At 39.1% G+C, this 18,033-nt stretch overlaps 2 protein-coding genes and 1 long non-coding RNA gene across 4 annotated transcripts in view; 2 read left to right on the forward strand and 1 right to left on the reverse strand.

Moving 5' to 3' along the window:
* LOC107771819 (uncharacterized) overlaps positions 1–7,980 on the reverse strand; it is a 34,589-nt gene extending 26,609 nt beyond the window's left edge. For both annotated transcript variants that reach the window (XR_001644886.2, XR_012706148.1), the window contains exon 1: positions 7,568–7,980. This is a non-coding gene — a long non-coding RNA (uncharacterized LOC107771819). The remainder of the gene's footprint in view (positions 1–7,567) is intronic.
* Positions 7,981–12,246: 4,266 nt separating this feature from the next.
* Positions 12,247–13,047, forward strand: LOC107771825 (uncharacterized). The gene has a single exon (XM_016591272.2). The coding sequence runs from the start codon at positions 12,247–12,249 to the stop codon at positions 13,045–13,047; it is 801 nt and encodes a 266-aa protein (XP_016446758.2).
* A 12-nt stretch (positions 13,048–13,059) lies between these two features.
* On the forward strand, positions 13,060–13,860 carry LOC107771824 (uncharacterized). Its single transcript, XM_016591271.2, has one exon. It carries the CDS (start codon positions 13,060–13,062, stop codon positions 13,858–13,860), a length of 801 nt encoding a protein of 266 aa, XP_016446757.2.
* The last annotated feature ends 4,173 nt before the right edge of the window (positions 13,861–18,033 follow it).

Here is an 18,033-nt window from a genome sequence, read left to right on the forward strand (position 1 = left end):
GAGGGCCGCAGAAGCGGCCAGCGACCTTGGCTTGGTTTCTCGCAGGTGCGAGACTTGGAGTCGCAGAAGCGGCTGTTGTAGAAGCGGCCTTCGCACCTTAGAAGCAGAATTCGTGCTGGGCAGTGAGGTTTCTTTAAAACGGGGTTTTGACCCATTTTCTTCCATTCTCTCTTGGTTGGGCAATTTTTGGAGAGCTTCAAGTGGGGGGTTTTCATCATCTATGTCAAGGTAAGTTATTCCCACCTATTGTAAGTTAAATACATGGTTTTATACAGATTTAAGCATGGAAATTATGTAGGAATTTGGGATTTGGGATGCACTTGCGAATTTGGGATCGTCGGTCGAGGAAGGTGACTTGAGCTCGGGGACTGTCGTTCAACTCTCGAGATCCGTGGTCGAAGATGGTCACGCCGAGATAAATTCTACAAGCTTAACCTGGGATTGGAGAAATAAGTACATTGAATACTTAAAGAGCGGAAAGCTCCCATCGGACACTAAAGATTCAAGGACCCTACGGACCAAAGCTGCTCGATTCACGTTGGCTTCAGATGGAACGCTATACCGAAGGATATTCGATAGACCATTAGCAGTATGCTTGGGTCCAGGAGATACCGATTACATCCTATGTGAGGTGCACAAGGGCACTTGTGGGAATCACTCCTGTGCCGATCCATTAGTCCGAAAAATAATCAGAGCAGGGTATTATTGGATCGATATGGGCAAAGATGCGAAGGAATTTGTTCGAAAATGTGACAAATGTCAAAGGTTTGCACCAATGATCCATCAACCCGGAGAGCAACTTCACTCAGTCCTATCCCCATGGCCATTCATGAAATGGGAAATGGATATCGTCGGCCCTCTGCCATCGACACCAGGTAAAGCTAAATTCATTTTATTTATGACTGACTATTTCTCTAAATGGGTCGAAGCACAGGTGTTCGAGAAAGTAAGAGAGAGAGAAGTTATAGACTTCATCTGGGATCATATCGTATGTCGATTCGGGATACCCGCCGAAATAGTATGTGACAATGGGAAATAATTTGTGGGCAGCAAAGTGACGAAATTCTTCAAAGATCACAAAATAAGAAGGATATTATCAACACCGTATCACCCCAGTGGGAACGGACAGGTCGAATCAACGAACAAAACCATCATTCAGATCATAAAGAAAAGGCTGAACGACGCTAAAGGAATGTGGAGAGAAATCCTACCTGAAGTCCTTTGGGCATATCGAACGACGTCAAAATCCAGTACGGGGGCAACCCCGTTCTCCTTAGTATATGGGTCCGAAGCATTGATACAAGTCGAAGTCGGCGAACCCAGTGCCAGATTTCGATACACAACAGAAGAATCAAATAACGAGGCTATGAATACTAGCCTCGAATTATCGGATGAAAAACGAGAAGCTGCTCTCGTCCAATTGGCCGCTCAAAAGCAATGAATTGAAAGATATTATAATCGAAGAACCAAGCTCTGCTATTTCAAACCCGGGGACTTAGTGCTAAGGAAAGTCACCCTCAATACCCGAAATCCAAACAAAGGAAAACTAGGACCGAACTGGGAAGGACCATATCAGGTTCTCGAGAACGTCGGAAAGGGATCATACATGCTCGGTATTATAAACGGCAAACAACTATCAAGCAATTGGAATGTGTCACATCTAAAACAATACTACTGCTAAGGTACGACCCCTCCATATTCATTTACATTTCAAAAATGACCCTTGCAGAAGTCCGATCAGGAGCTAAGATGGATCATTCGATACGAAGCCATAGATCTGAAAGCACGCGTTGCACTCTTTTTCCCTTAGACCGGTTTTATCCCAAATGAGTTTTTCGGCAAGGTTTTTAACGAGGCAACCAATGATCGTGATGCACTTACAACAGTATCTGAGGCCTCTTTACAATCGACCTCGAATACTGGGGGGGCATTAGGCCCTCAAATATATCAAGTTCAAATGCAAAAAAGTTATTTCGCAACAATAGGGTTCCAATAGGAAAAGTTGTAAGAGCCAAATGGTCAAAACGAACCATGCTTATGTAGATTGGCCCAAACCCAGGGGCGAAACATGAACACATGTGTAGTGACTTGCAAAGAAAGTTCTCCTCTTTACCGACATCTTATACCCAAGAAAAATTCCTCTATTTGGAGATTTATTACGCAAATATAATTAAGATAAATTCGACCATTACGCCTACGGGCTACATTATTTCGAGTTCGAATCATTCACCCGACGACTAAGCCTACGGGCTACTTTTATTTCGATTTCGAGCAAGCACTCACTCGACCATTACGCCTACGGGCTACATTACTTCGAGTTCGAATCATTCACTCGACGACTAAGCCTACGGGCTACTTTTATTTCGAGTTCGAGCAAGCACTCACTCGACCATTACGCCTACGGGCTACATTACTTCAAGTTCGAATCATTCACTCGACGACTAAGCCTACGGGCTGCTTTCATTTCGAGTTCGAGCAAACATACACTCGACCATTAAGCCTACGGGCTACATTACTTTGAGTTCGAATTATTCACTCGACGACCAAGCCTACGGGCTATTTTTATTTTGATTTCGAGCAAGCACTCACTCGACCATTACGCCTACGGGCTACATTACTTCGAGTTCGAATCATTCACTCGACGACTAAGCCTACGGGCTACTTTTATTTCGAGTTCGAGCAAGCACTCACTCGACCATTACACCTACGGGCTACATTAATTCGAGTTCGAATCATTCACTCGACTAATAAGCCTACAGGCTACTTTCATTTCGAGTTCGAGCAAGCACTCACTCGACTATTACGCCTACGGGCTATATTTCTTCGAGTTCGAATCATTGACTCAAGTAATAAGCCTAAGGGCTACATCACTTCAAGTCTAAAAAAATACTCGATCGATCATAGAGACTACGAAGTCCAAATTTGATTAAGTTGTTTAGATCCTTGTGAAAACATTCATAAAGGCGTGAATAAAGTCTTCACGAAACAGAAGCAAGTCGGCAGAATTATCAATATACAAAATTATCTACATGGTTGATTACAACGTAAAAACTAAGGACTAAACTTCTTGGTCATCCTCAGGAGCGGTCTCTTCTTTATCGGGCTCCCCCCCGTTCTCGGATCTGCTCTTGCTCCCATCATCACCATCGTCATCATCATCGTCATCGGAAACCAGAGCTTCAGCATCAGCTTCGAGCTCCTTGGCCCTTTTTATCTCTTCAGGGAGATCAAAACCACCAGCATAGATCTCCTCGAGGGTTTCCCTTCGGGATCGGCACTTAATTAGTTCGGCTACCCGATGTGCTCGAGTATCGGCGGTCTCGGCTGCCTCTCTTGCTTGGACCTAGGCAGCTTCAGCATTGACCCGATAGACTGCCACGAGTGCATCCGCATCGGCCTTTGCCTTTTCGGCATCAGTTTCGGCCTTGGCAAGTACAAAGGCCAACCGAGCCTCAAGCTCTATTCTTCTCGCTTGAACCAGGCCTTTTTCCTTCATTTTCTGAAGTTGGGTTTCGGCCGATGATAACTGGGCTCGAGCAGTTTCTTTTTCTACAGCAAAGAGGTCCATATCTTCTTTCCACTGCAAAGACTCCGCTTTTATTACATCGACCTCCTCACGAAGCTTCCCGATCATCTCGATTTTTTGCTGTAGCTGTGAGACCGAAAAGTTAGCCATCATTCCGGTATCAAGCCTATAGACTTTCAAAAGTATCATTACCAGCTCAGACAAATCGGTCTGATCTTGGTAATCCTTGGCCAACTTAGCTCAGAGGTCTTTTATTTCCTTTTCTCTCTGACCTAAGAGAAGTCTTAGGGAGTTCCTCTCATCAGTAACCCGTTGAAGGTCGGCCTCGTATCGACGCAGCTCGTTTTGGGACCGAGAACATGCTTCCCGATGAACTGCCGCTGCCTACAAAGAAACAAAAAACGAAGTTAACGAAAAGTAAACATAAAGGTAGTACCGACAAAATAATTTTAAAAGCTTACCTGATTCAAAGCCTGCCGCACTCCGTGAAAAAGATGCGATTCATCATCAGTACCGGCAACGTCCTCGATACCGGTAAACAGGTCAAGAAAGGGATCCTCTCCATCGTGAGGCATGTCTAGATCGAGGGCCCCTAGAGCTTGGGCTTCCCGAATCACCCCTGCGGAAAAAGCGGGAAAGGCAGGTGAATCTTCGATTGCTGCTGCCCCAAATGAATCACCTGGATCATTCTCTTCGGTTCGAAGGGATTCGAGGGCCCCTTCAGTCATATCCTCCATCCGTTGGCTCCGATAAGATGCGTCTCTGATCTCCGATAATTCGGGGACTCCACCCGAATATTTCTCCGGTATATCCTCAGTTCGAGGCAGAGCCTCATGTAGCATCATCGATCCAGCTGCCGATGGGGCATCGGTGGTTCTCTTCGTTCGGGCCACCAACGCGGACCTATCATTTTCTTCTTCTTCATCATCTTCATCTTCATCCCTTAGACGCAGAACTGATTCCACGGTCAAAGGAATGGCATTCTTGTTCGGCTTACGAGCCGTCCACTTCTTCGGTTTTGGATCTTCGGGAACGGAGGCTCTTTTCCTTTTATTTCCCTTCACCGGTTTTGGGACAGAGGCCAAGATTTCTTCCTCGTTGGACAAGGGCCTCAAAACCGCGTCTTTACCCAAACCTTCATAGGGAAAATCTTAATAAAATATTTGAAAATCACCTCGTTCGAATTATCAAAGAGTACGAGAAATGGGCTTACCAAGATTTTTGGCCTCCCACTGACCCTGTGACAAATCACGCCATGAGCGCTCGGCGTTTGTGGAGGTCGAAACAAGAGCTCGTGCCCAGTTCTTGAGATCGGGAACTGCTCCGGGCATCCAGGGAACCGCTACATCACAAAAGGAGGAGTGTCGATGAGAGAAGAAATGAAAGAACAAAGTAGAAGTAACAGCAGGATCACACTTACGTTTCATATTCCACTCCTCGGGAAAGGGCATCTTTTCAGTCGGAATCAGGTCCGAAGTCCTCACTCGAACGAACCTGCCCATCCAACCCCGATCCCTGTCCTCGTCAATGCTCGAGAACAGAGCCTTGGTAGCCCGGCGTTGAAGTTTTATTAACCCTCCTCGAAAAAGTCAAGGACGGTACAATCAGATAAGATGGTCGAGGGTGAACGGCATCCCCTCGATTTTGCTCACCAAATATCGGATCAGGATAACGATTCGCCACAAAGAAGGATGGACCTTACCTAGGGTTACCTGGTATTGACGACAAAAGTCAATAATAACGGAATCGAGGGGACCTAAAGTGAAAGGGTAAATATACACATTCAAAAACCCTTTCACGTAAGAAGTGATATCTTCGTTAGGAGTAGGAACTATTATTTCTTTTTCACCCCAATTGCAATCCTTCTTTAGCTGTTTGAGGTGCTTCTCGGTTATCGAACACATGTACCTAGATACCGGCTCACACCGGCCAGGGACCGATGAACCTTTATCGACCTTTAAATCAGAAGTAAGAACACACGCCCCAGGAACGCACTCCTCAGGCCGTGGTTCTGCCGGTGTCTCATCGGCGGCACACTGTAAAGATAAAGCCTTCTCTTTCTGAGGAATGGTATGTGATGTTTTCGCCATTTTCGAATTCAAAGGTGAGGAATAGAAGAAAGTAACAAAGATTTGTTAGAATTGAAGAGGAGCTTTTGGGAAATCACAGATTTGCGGGTAAATCAGAAAATACGAAAAGGGACTTGGGAAATTTGGAAGATTGAAGATGTAAAAGTGTTAAATGGTAAGAGGAAGGGTTATTTACAGGCTTAAGCGATGGCGGTTCAGTATCAGCGGTGGCCGACCACCGTCTGACATACATTAAATGCCTTAAAAGACTAAACCGACGGGACAGCTATCACATGCGTCATGATCGAGCCCGATGGGGACGTCAGGTTATAATCCGATCGAGCCATTAAAAAATCATATCGTTTATCACCACATTCTTCCTGAAAAACGAGGGGACTATCTGTATACGGTCGAAATACAATTCGGTCTTCGCACGTCCGATCGATCGAACTGACTCCGAACGATGATCGATCGAACTGACTCCGAAGATGGAACAAACAAGCCTCAAACCCGAGGGGCCGATCCATGTCGAGTCAGACATCGTTTTCGAGCTCGAATCCAAATCGAACTATGGCGCAGAGTAAAGCTATCATGTTTATGATCTAGAGACCAACTAACATTTACCCCAAATCAATTCGAGAGCTCGAGTCAGAATCGAGCTCGAGCCAAGATCGAGAGCTCAAGTCAGAATCGAACTCAAACCAAGATCGAGGGCTCGAGGCAAGATCGAGCTCACAGACAAAAGCCATTGCAATCCCATTAGCAAGAATCTTGGCAAAAATTATGGAAAAGCTGATTTATCATGGGTCTCCCACTGAGTATTGTTTTATTATGCTTAGAGCAAGGTCTCTCTATTATAAAGGGCAGGGTTATCATTTATGAAATGGCAAGTTTTTTCAGGCATACATTGTAATAAAAACGCTATATTCCCCCACAATAAAGAATCGTTCTTTCAGGTTTCTAAAATTGATTCTACTTGTTGAATCCTAAGATTCGTTTTTCCTTACAACCTTATCTATTTCGCATTCTTTGCAATCCATATTTATATTTCTATTTATCCTTGCAATTTATATTAAGTTACGCCACATATCCTTGGAACTACGTATAAATTCAACTCTATCCATTTTTCGGGTAAACACATTAGCCAACAAAAACAATGTATGAAACAGGGTAAGAATAAGAAGACTGAGTAACAGAAGTACAAAAAGGAAGCAAGCTTATTGTTCAACTATGATTTTCTTTTTGGGTGATAAGGCAAATGTTATTGTTCAGCTATGATAGATGAGTATGTTACAGGAAGTCTACGGAATCTTGCCATCAAACACCTTAGGTGAATAAATGTGCACATGATGTTGGGTGAATGAATGTGCACGCGCGGTGCTATAATAGTGATCGAGGATCATCTGTATGAATCTCATATAAGACAAAATAGGCAACAACGAAATATAATAGGTATCGATAAAGAAAACAATCATAACCTTGAACCTGAATTCTAAAATCGTGATCTTTAAACTCTAAACTCAAAAAAGTCTAATTCCAGCACATGAAAGAAAAAATCATATCACCTACTAACTGTTAAAGTTACAAACTCATCAAAAGCATCGAATAAAGATAACATATATATACACGTAGAAAGATACAGAATTTCATTATTACTGTCTAATAAGACATGTTTTTCACTATTTTGAATAGATCCATTAAAATCAGAATACAGCAATTTAGAATTAGGCAAAGTTTTCCTAATTAAGAAGATTTTATCAGGCATTTTATGGATATCGCAAATCTCAAAAGCGGATTCAGAAGTCAGAGACTATACAATATAAAAATAAATCGTCAAACATGCATGTGCAAATCAGATACAATTACGATGTCTATGTACAAAATCCAACAAATAGCTATTCGAGAACAGAAAAGAAAGAGATATCCACCAAAATTCCTTTAGCACTAACAGACAAAATGAAGAAAAACTTACCCAAACTGATTCATTTTAAATTCACAATTTTTGTGTAGCCCGTGCAATATGAATATCATTGCCAAGATCTGAGAATATAATTGCTCAATTAATGGTAACAGAGATGGCCAAGACGTGCAAGAGTTGAACCACCAAAATAGACCTCCAAGGCTCCAAAAAAATAAATACATTAGATTCACTCTCTAAGTCCTAAAAGGCGAGGAAATTAGTGAAATTCAGAGAACCACCTGACGATATTCGAGAAGCAACATTTAAAAAGAGCGAGAAAAGAAGCAGCCGCAGAGAAAAGAAGTTGGAAACTGGGGTTTGATATTGAAAAGGGTGAAGATGAACTTTCTAAAGAACACGTGTCTATGAGAGGAGGGGGCACAATTTAGTCACCAATGAGAGAAATCCAAGTTTACCATACAATCTACGCTTACTGTAGTTTCTCACTTTTATATATATATATATATATATATAGTACTAGTGTAATGCTCGTGCTGAGCTCCAACACAATAAGGCTAAACTTTTTTTAATCATATGAGTAGTATTGCATTAATCTACAAAGTCGCTTATATCGTTTATATATCAATAGTATGATAGTAATGCAAATTTTAATTGCAAATTTTATGTATTTCACTTTCCTTTTTAACTTCTTCCTCTAGATTCTCATAATTGCTCAACTCCTCTTTCAGTTTTCTTTGTCCCTTCCGATCTTCTCTCTTCCTACTCAATTTATGTGCTTGGTTGTATAGTTATAAGGTGAGTTTTGCTTTCTTAATTTTTTAATTTTCGGAATCACTGTTGCGTAAAAATTGTTTAAATTGGATAAATTATTGATCCACTATTTTCTGTGTTTGTTCGCAAAAAATTACGATTGATTGTGGACTCTGAAAAACGGGGCACTCGTGTTCCTCCAGATTCGCATAATTGTTCAACTCCTCTTCTAGTTTTCTTTGTTGCTTCCAGTCTTCTCTCTTGTTGCTCAATTTATATGCTTCGTTGTATAGTTATAAGGTAAGTTTTGCTTTCTTATTTTTCTGATTTTCGGAATCTCTGCTAGGTAGAAAATGTTTCAATTGGATAAATTGTTGGTCCACTATTTTTTGTGTTTGTCCACAAAAAATTGCTATTGATTGTGGAATCTGGAAAACAGGTCATGCGTGCAAAGGGATAGGTTTTTTACCAAGATTTATTTGTTATTTGTTTAGTTTAAAGAGAGGGGCGTAAGGTGTTTGCTCATTTGCCTGAAGTATGTGTATGTTCCTATACTGCAATATTGAATCTGTATGACTGCAAGATACTCATTTACACTACTAAATAACGAATAATGGTGAAATTTGAGTACAAATTAAAATTACTGGTTGAGAAAGGTATTAGCTTTAGTCGAACTGGACAGAAGTATGCAACGACAAAATTGATTGCTACCATCTTCATAGGGTTAGATGATGTTAAAAAAAGTTGGGGCTTTAGTGGTGAATTTTCCATATTGTTGTTCTAAAAATGAAAGTTTTGATGCATATTCAAGTCACAACACAAGAGTAGTCATAACGTTAAAGTAATGATTCAAATCATCACCGGAGTACAGAATTAAAAATTATGTGGTTGTACCTTGTAATTAAACTTTTTTCATATGTCTTATTTTCATTTTGGCAAACTTATCCATTTTGGTTATGATTAGTATTGACACAGGTAATTATGTGAGTGAGATTTTTGGATAAGATGTTTCACTATTAAATATAGCAACTTTTGTATGAAAATTTCAGGCCAATAAGCCACAAGCTCATAAAATATCCCTGATTACTTGATTCCAAACTATTTTTACTTCTGCAATATGTGCTAGCAATTGCTGCATTTAAAAAAACAGCCTCTCCAATAAACTAGTTATTTTCATGACTCTGCTAAGTGTAAAAAAATTATTTGTTAATATTTTTTTTCACTATAAGAAGTACTCCTGGAAATTTAGAAAGTTTTCTTAATATTTTAAAAATCAAAAGATAGTTCTACAGGCACTTTCTTATAAATTTGTTATGTTTCTATTTTCTTGAAAATTGTTACTATATGTTAGCCAATTTAATTTAAGAAGCAGTTTAGAAAGTTTTCTTAAATTTTTTTAAAATGGAGTCGACATGTTTTTTTACCAATGGTACTTTTATAAATCAAAAATTGTTTGTATGTCAGCAAATTTTAATTTACTTTAGACGATTTCTTAATTAAAAAATCATGAGTAAAGTTAATTAGAAGTTAACCTATTTTTAACCCATACAATAGATATAATAATGTATCCAAGTATTTCATTTAAGTTACTCCTAATCGTTATGTATTACTTAAAGTCTCCTGTTTAGTTTTAGTAGAGTATATTATGTTTAATCAGGAAATTTGAGATAATATGATTAGTAACTGGAATATGGACCTATTCTGATTCCTATGCAGAGTTGGAGCAAATATGATGGCCCACATACATATGTCAGTTAAATAAGCCCTTACACATTTTTTCTAAAGAAATTATTTGTATGTTGCATGACATCACATATGGGCATGTAAAATTCCTTAAACTTCATCTTATTTACAAAAACGTGCTAAGAAACATAATAGAATAATCAGAAGAACAGGGGCAAAAGTTGTAGGATAGGCCCTACACGCTTTACGAAAAACGGCTTCAAGTGACCGTGGCCTTGGGTATTTATGTCAATTCAACTATAAGGGTCCAACTCCTACTTAATAATGTACAACGCCAATTTAAGCATGAACTAAGAATAAATTAAATAAAATATCAAAGATGTCCTTTTGGTCAGCAACCAGGACAACCCTAAGCTCCTCAAACTCCCTCTTATTAATAGTAGGAAAGTAGTAAAAGTAAAAGTAAAGTAATAGTAATAATGTATAGGAATTTATAGGAAAAGAAGAAAAGAAATAGTGAAGCGCTACGACATGATCTGTTAGGTAGATATATGCGGGTGCGGATGAACATGCTAGTTTTAGGTGTTCAAGCACCCATTAACCTTGACGTAAATTTTGTATAGCTATAATAAAAATACAAGAAAGCGGATATAATATTTTAGCGAGCACCCAGGAAACAAAATGACTAGTGGGTGATGTGGAGCTTAAAGCTGAACTAAAGACAAAGACCAAGGTTCGAGTATTCCACACCAAAATGACCTCTATATTTTTAATGGTCAGCTTTTTGTCTTTTGTGAAAAGTTTTACTTTTCCTATACCCTTTAGGTTTTAGTGTGAAGGCTGCAACCGACTTTTTAACCTTTCTCCGTTTTTCAACTAAATTTTCCTTTTCTGATTTTTGTTTTCTCCTTTTCCTTCTTCCTTTCACCTTTAGGTATATTAATTAGATTTAGGAATAAAAAAGGACATCTTCCAGAAAATTTTAAAAACTAAACCCTTCTTGACTTTTCTCACTGGAAACGCAGAGCAGAGAAAAACTAAGACGGAACAATTAGCAAACTATCCTGTCATTCACAAAAATATCAAAATCAGAACATATCACAAGATAATAAGATTTGGTATTTTTATTAAAGTAAGAGATTAAAAATATTTTGTAGAAGGATTTTGAATTTTTTTCATGCTTATTGTTTTTTCTTTGAAAGCATATTCAATGAAAAATATTGTCTTTGTTACCAACTTATTTGATTCCAAAACTTAATTTTGAGAATATATGCAGGTTATTAATATTGGTGGGTTGTGCGATTGAAGAAATTGTGATCGTCATTGCTTCAAAAATTTGTAAGTTTTCATCTCGTCTTTCGAAAGATAAAATAGTTATATCGTTATTGCCGTATTGTTTGTGTTGTCGATTGAAGGGCATTGTTTCCCCAATAGAAATTAATTAACTTATGTGCAGTAAATTTCAGGTGAAATTAAATAAAATTAAATCTTGTTTGTAGGAATTTTTCATCAACCTTTTGTGTCGAGATGGATAAGTTTGTCACAAGATCAAAAGTTGGGCAACCAAGTTCTAATTCTACTCATCCATCTGTTGCTTCATCCATAATTTCGGAAATTCAAAGGGATATATCTCTTTCAGATCATAATTTAGGATCTCTTGATATTGACCAGGGAGATAGGAAGTCCATTGCAGAATATAGCCCTAATATACGAGATGAAGTTAGAAGATATTATATTTAAATGGGACCTTGCCAGCCTGCGAGTCATGATTTTCCTAAAACTAAGTTTGAGAAGACAATGCGTCAGTTTTATCTTGGTTAATTTAAGGGTCAACATTCAAAGTGGTTGGAGTACAACATATCAAAAGATGCTGCATATTATTTGTGTTATTCTTTGTTTAAAAATGAACATGAAAGTCATGGAAATATGGGGGATGCTTTTACAAAAAATGGCTTTAAAGGTTGGAACAAGGCTATGAAAAGATTTAAAGCTCGAGGTAAATAACATCCACAACAAGTGTTTCAATAGGATGATTGATTTAATGAATCAATCACAATCAATTTGCGTTTTTTTTTTAAAAGTAATCCGAGAAAGGAAAAAACGAGTCTCGATGTCGCTTGAGTGCTTCAATCGATGTGGCAAGATTTTTTTTGAGACTAGGATTGCCATTTCGTGGGCACGATGAGAGTTAATCTTCTACAAATAGAGGTATCTTTCTTGAACTCTTGCAATGATATAGAGATATTGATAGGGATATTGGACGCATTATATTAGAAAATACTCCAAAAAATAAAATGATGTGTTCCCCAATGATTCAAAAAGATATTATTAATGCTTGTGCCAAAGAAACAATCAAAGTTATCATTGAAGACTTAGATGGAAATTTTTTCGGGATACTAGTTGATGAATCAAAGGATATATCACACAAGGAACAAATGACATTTGTTTTGAGATATGTTAACAAAGAAGGTGAAGTAATTGAGAGATTTGTTGGTATTATTCATGTTAATGATACATCTGCTCAATCATTGAAGAAGAAAATCGACTCTTTTCTTTTGTATCACTCATTAAGTTCATCCCAAATACGTAGGAAAGATTATGATGGAGCTAGTAACATGCAAGGAGAGCTACGTGGTCTTAAGACTTTGATTATGAATGAAACTCCATCGGCTCATTGCATTCATTATTTTGCCCACCAATTGCAATTAACACTTGTGGCTCTTGTAGTGAAGCATTCAGATGTGAATGACTTTTTCTGTATAGTTACTAATGTGTTAAATATTGTTGGAGCATCTTTTAAGCGCAGGGATTTGCTTCGACAATATCAAGCTGAAAAATTAGAGGAGTTGCTCATATCAGGTGAAGTGTATACTGGGCGAGGATTAAATCAAGAACGTGGGCTTCAACGACCAGGTGATACTCGTTGGGGTTTTCATTATAGAATGTTAGATAACCTCATTGTCCTGTTTTCATCAATTATTCATGTTCTTGAATTTATTGCTTGTGAGGGTCCAAATTATGCTGATAGACTTGTTGCTGAAAGTCTTATGACTAAGATTAAGGAATTTGAATTTGTTTTTATGTTGCACTTGATGTGAAAAGTTCTAATGATGACAAATGATTTGAGCTCCTCATTACAAAGGATGGATCAAGATATTGTCAATTCTATGGGACTCCTCACTCATACGAAGCAAAGATTACAAACGACGAGGAATAGTGAATTTGAATCATTAATGGTTGATGTCTCTTCCTTCTGTGATAAACATGAGATACTGATCCCGAAGATGGACGCTCGCTATTTTCCTGGGAAGTCAAAGCGTAGAGCTCTTGATGTTACATACTCTCATCATTTGCATTTTGAGATATTTAATGATGTTATTGATTTGCATCTTCAAGAGCTTAACAGTCATTTCGATGATGTGAGTACCGACTTACTTCTCAGTATGGCTAGTTTAAATCCACTTAATTCATTTGGTAATTTTGATAAGAACAGGATAATGAAATTGGCTGAATATTATCTGAATGAGTTTGACAGCAACAAGCTCCGGGATCTTAGTTGCCAACTTGACAGTTTTATAGTTTATGCTCATAGTCGTGACAAGAGGTTCTTCAACATGAAGGGAATTGGTGACATTTCTAAAGTGTTGGTTAAGTCAGATCTGCATCAAACTTGGCCACTTGTGTATTTACTTATCAAGTTGACTCTCATTCTTACTGTTGCTACTGCTTCTGTGGAACGAGCTTTCTCATCCATGAACTACATAAAACATGAGTTTCGCAATAACATAGGTGATGAATTTTTAAATAGTTGTTTAGTGTGCTATGTAGAGCATAAGATATTCTCAACTGTGAACAATGATGCCATTATTCATCGTTTTCAGCATATGAAAAGTCGTCGATCACAGTTGTGAATTGTGACTATAAGTCCTTTTTGGTAATGATAATACTATTAGTAGTTCATTATGACTTGTGACAAAGTATTTTTTGGTAATGATAATACTATTAGTAGTTTTCACATTAACTCTTTTTGCTCTTGCATTCGAATAGTTATGCACTAATACTATGAGTCGATAACAACTTTATATTAAAGGAAGTGAGCACCCACGACCTTAAAATCCTGGATCCGCCACTGGATGGAACCTTAAGCTTATCTTGTGAAAGGCAGAAAGGATGAGGTCTATCATGTATGCATGAATCACAGTTAATTCATGCATATTTTAACTTTAATATATGATTAAATAATTTAATTAATATAATTGTAAACGTAGTGTTTATACGGTTTACTCCCTTTCTGCTATCTTACCTGTCACCCCCCTTCAGGAAGGAGAATTAAGATATGCATTCGGTAAAGGAGAAAGTAAGTAACGCAGCAAATTAAAGGAGCAGGTTGACAAGTTTAAAGCAAAAGCTGAAGAAAAGCTAAGGTCTGAAATAAGTATTTTCAGTTTGGTAGAGTTTGTTTTGCTTCATGAATCCAAGGCTAGGCATAGGCATGCTGGGGAGAAGTTATAGAGTAGTTGTATATGGTAATCATAATGAATGGATCGTGTGCATGTCCAGGAAATTAAATTCATTTTGTACAGATGGGACCTACATCTATCTGGGTCAAGTTCGACTCATTTTATCACCTTGATGTTTCCTCGAACAGGGGTCGAAATGTAAAAGGTAATAATCCAAATTGGTTAAAATGCCTCCATATTTAATTTCAGTTTTATCTTATTGTTTTCATTGTTTTGAGATAGCTACATTTGTGGCTTTGTTTATTAGCCCTCTACGCGCCCATTATTAATGTTCTGATAGGACGCAACTCTTTAGTATGCTTTAGTAGTGGTTTATTGTTCGACTCTATATTTTTATTTGTTTGATTTCGTTCCTTTTTATCCTTTTAATTTGGTGTTTGAATGCGATGAATTTCTTTTTCCTCCTCCTCTTTGAAGGGTGTCAGTTACATCCTTGACCGAAAAAGATTTTGAGGCTTTCTTGAAGCCCAAGAATTTCTTACATAGCTGGAGAAGAGGTGGACTCCATAGAAAGACACACAAGCTTTGGAATAATATTGAAAATTTAACCTGAATAGCCACTTACCCAAACGCTTAAATTGAAAATAATCGATATAGATATTTATGTATCATATATGTATAGTTGTATATAATCAGTGTATAATCTATTTATATTTAATAAGACAAGTAAACAATAAATTTGACTGACTAATTGTGTAAAAATCCTAACACTATTGCCATGGTCATTTGGTGGATAATTTAGACCGAGAGAAACAATAGAATCTTTGAAGGCAAACTTAGAAACATACATAGCATAAAACAGAAATGTGTTTCTTTGCTAGCTTATTGTTGCAACATGGACTTTGTAAATGATGTAGATTCCATGTTAGAAATGATAGAGGCTTTGCACACTTTGTAATTTTTAACCCATTGTCTTAGAGCTGTATATACATTTATAAAATATCATTAATTAACAAAAAACTACTGATAACTTGGAGGAAATTGATTCGCATTTGAGAGAAGCTGAAAATTCAAGTTCAAATATTTTATTAGATCTAGCTAGTTTAGTGGTATAACTATAAGATTGTTTACCCTCAAAATCGATAACAATTGAATTTGTAAGTGATTTTAAGGATATGCGGATTAACTTGATACAAAGTGATAAATTAAATTACAATTGAAATAAATAACGACAAAGTAAGTTCAAATCACACGAATTGGACAATTTCAGTCTTGGAAGACCAGTCACCCTCGAATCGGATGTACTTCGATCGGTCTTAAGATACAGATGAATAAGAGCTTAAAGAAAAATAATAATGTATTATTTTTGAGTGCGTGTTACAATGTGTCTTATGAATTATCAGACCCCCTTTATATAGTAGAGGAGTTCTACTTTAGGTACAATTCTATAAACGGTAAATAAATCTCTTGATTTACTGATTAAGGATCCCTTATCGATACGTGTCGTGATTCCCGCCGTAATATCTGACCGGTCACGGATATTTCGACATTCTGTTGGTTATGTTAACAATGTTTCTTCGAACTCGTTCGAGGCTAGGACCGATTCCGGGATCACAGGCTCAATATTCTTCGAAGGCAGGCGTTCTGCCCCCGGGTTCTAACGCGGTGGGACTTGGGGTCGATCTTCAGCCCTTTATTGCCACGTTTCGAGCCTGATCTACCATATCGCAGGCGAGCTCGATTTTGATCGTATACAGATAGTCCTATCATTTTTTGGAGAGTAGACGACGAGAAACGACATGAGCTTCTGATTCTTACTTGGATACCCCGTGACAGAAACGACAAAACAAACAAAACATCTCATCAGTCAAGTCTTAATGGCACTAAATGCTTGTCAGCCGCCGGTCGGCCATTCCTGGATGCGAACCGCCACTGAAAAACTATAAATACCTCTTGCTTTGTTCATTTAAAATTTACATCCAAGCCTTCTACCCTCGTACCTTAGAAATTTCAAAACTTTCTGGCACTTATATCCCGGTTATTTGAGATCTTTTGTAAGAACTCTTGTTCGTCTTCATCTCAAACCATCAAGTGCATTCCTTTAGCTTCCTTTTTTTCCTCATTTTCCTCAATTTTTCAAAGAAATGGCGAAGACTTCAAAAATCATTCCCCAAAAAGAAACTCCTTCCTCCTCGCAGCCGGCTACCGAGGCCGAGGAGACCGCTTCGCGTACTGCCGTCGAGGAACCAGTATCGGAACCTCATCTGAAAATATTCATCCCCGGGGAGGGTATCCAGTCAATGTTGATTTTAAGGTTGAAAAGCCTTCCTCCGTACAAGGCCAGTGCAAGGAGGTCTCGAAGTACATCTGCTCGATCACTGGGGATGTTCTCCCCACGGTAAAAAAGGATTGTAATTGGGTTGACAAGCACGTAGTGGTTCCCGACCCCGATGAAGCCATCACCGCCCACATCGAGGGATACTTAAGTGTTTACACTTATCCCTTTACATTGGGCCCATTGGATCTGATCATCATCGACTTCTGCAAAAGATACGAGGTATGCCTCGGTCAAATTCACCCTTCACTGTGGAGGATCGTGATCCTTCTCCGGTTCTTCGTGAGCAAGATCGATGGATGCGTTCACCGTAAACCACCTTATGTGCTTATACACTCCCCGAATCTTCCGGGGAGGGACTGATAAAGCTCATGCGCCGGGCCAACAAAGTCCCATTCTTGAGTATTGATGAAGACCGGGATCGAGGCTGGCAAGGCCATTTCGTCCGAGTGAGGACTTTGGATTTGATCCCAGCTGAGCGTATGCCGTTTCCCGAGAAGTGGAATACGTCACGTAAGCATAATTTTTCTTTCAAATTTTTATTTTACGCTTTTTTTCCTTCCTTCTTATCGGTGCTTTGTGATGGTGCAGTTGTTGCTTGGGTCCCGAACGCAGTCCCTCGACTCAAGGAGTGGGTCGAGGGAATCGTATCACAAATGCCCTATTCTGAGCGCTCATGGCGCGAGCTTTCGAAGGCCCGCTGGGATGCCCGTTCTCGTGGTGAGATTCCTTTCCTGAGTAAGTAATTTTTGGGTTCCTCTTGTGTCATTAAGTTCTCACTTGTTTTATTTCTTTTCGCGGGTTTATCCAACGATGTCAAACTGAAGCCTCCAGCCAGTAGCGAGGACTTACCCACCGAGTCCCCTGCTCCAAGACAGGCCGAAGAGAAGAAAAGAAAGAGGGCTCCGAGTTCTCCAAGCTCAGAGAAGAAGAAAACAAGAAGAAGGTTGGTGCGCAAGTCTAAAGAAAGCACCAGCACTCGAGCACCATCTTCGGATTCACTCTATCGGTTGAGGGACGAATTCGAAGAAGAAGGTGAAGCCTTCGATCTGATGGCCCGCGTGATGTCGCAACTCGAAGGGCAAGGGGCCTCCGAACCGGAGAGAGGCGAGGCCGATCTGCCTCAGGTTAGGGAGGCCGACGAGGAGGCCGGGGCTGAGGCTTCCCGGGATGCAGGCAATGCCCCGAAGGAAGTACACGGTGTGATAGACATCACTAAGTTGCCTTCATTCACTGAGTTCATATATATCGAGGCTTAGACGGTGAAAGAACGTCCCAACTAGGGGGCC

The sequence above is a fragment of the Nicotiana tabacum genome, chromosome 23, assembly GCF_000715075.1.
Source record: "Nicotiana tabacum cultivar K326 chromosome 23, ASM71507v2, whole genome shotgun sequence".
NCBI lineage: Eukaryota > Viridiplantae > Streptophyta > Magnoliopsida > Solanales > Solanaceae > Nicotiana > Nicotiana tabacum.

Excerpts from the sequence above, each read along its gene's own strand:
- LOC107771825 (XM_016591272.2), top strand. The coding sequence starts at position 12,247 with ATGTGTTCCCCAATGATTCAAAAAGATATTATTAATGCTTGTGCCAAA.
- LOC107771824 (XM_016591271.2), top strand. The coding sequence starts at position 13,060 with ATGACAAATGATTTGAGCTCCTCATTACAAAGGATGGATCAAGATATT.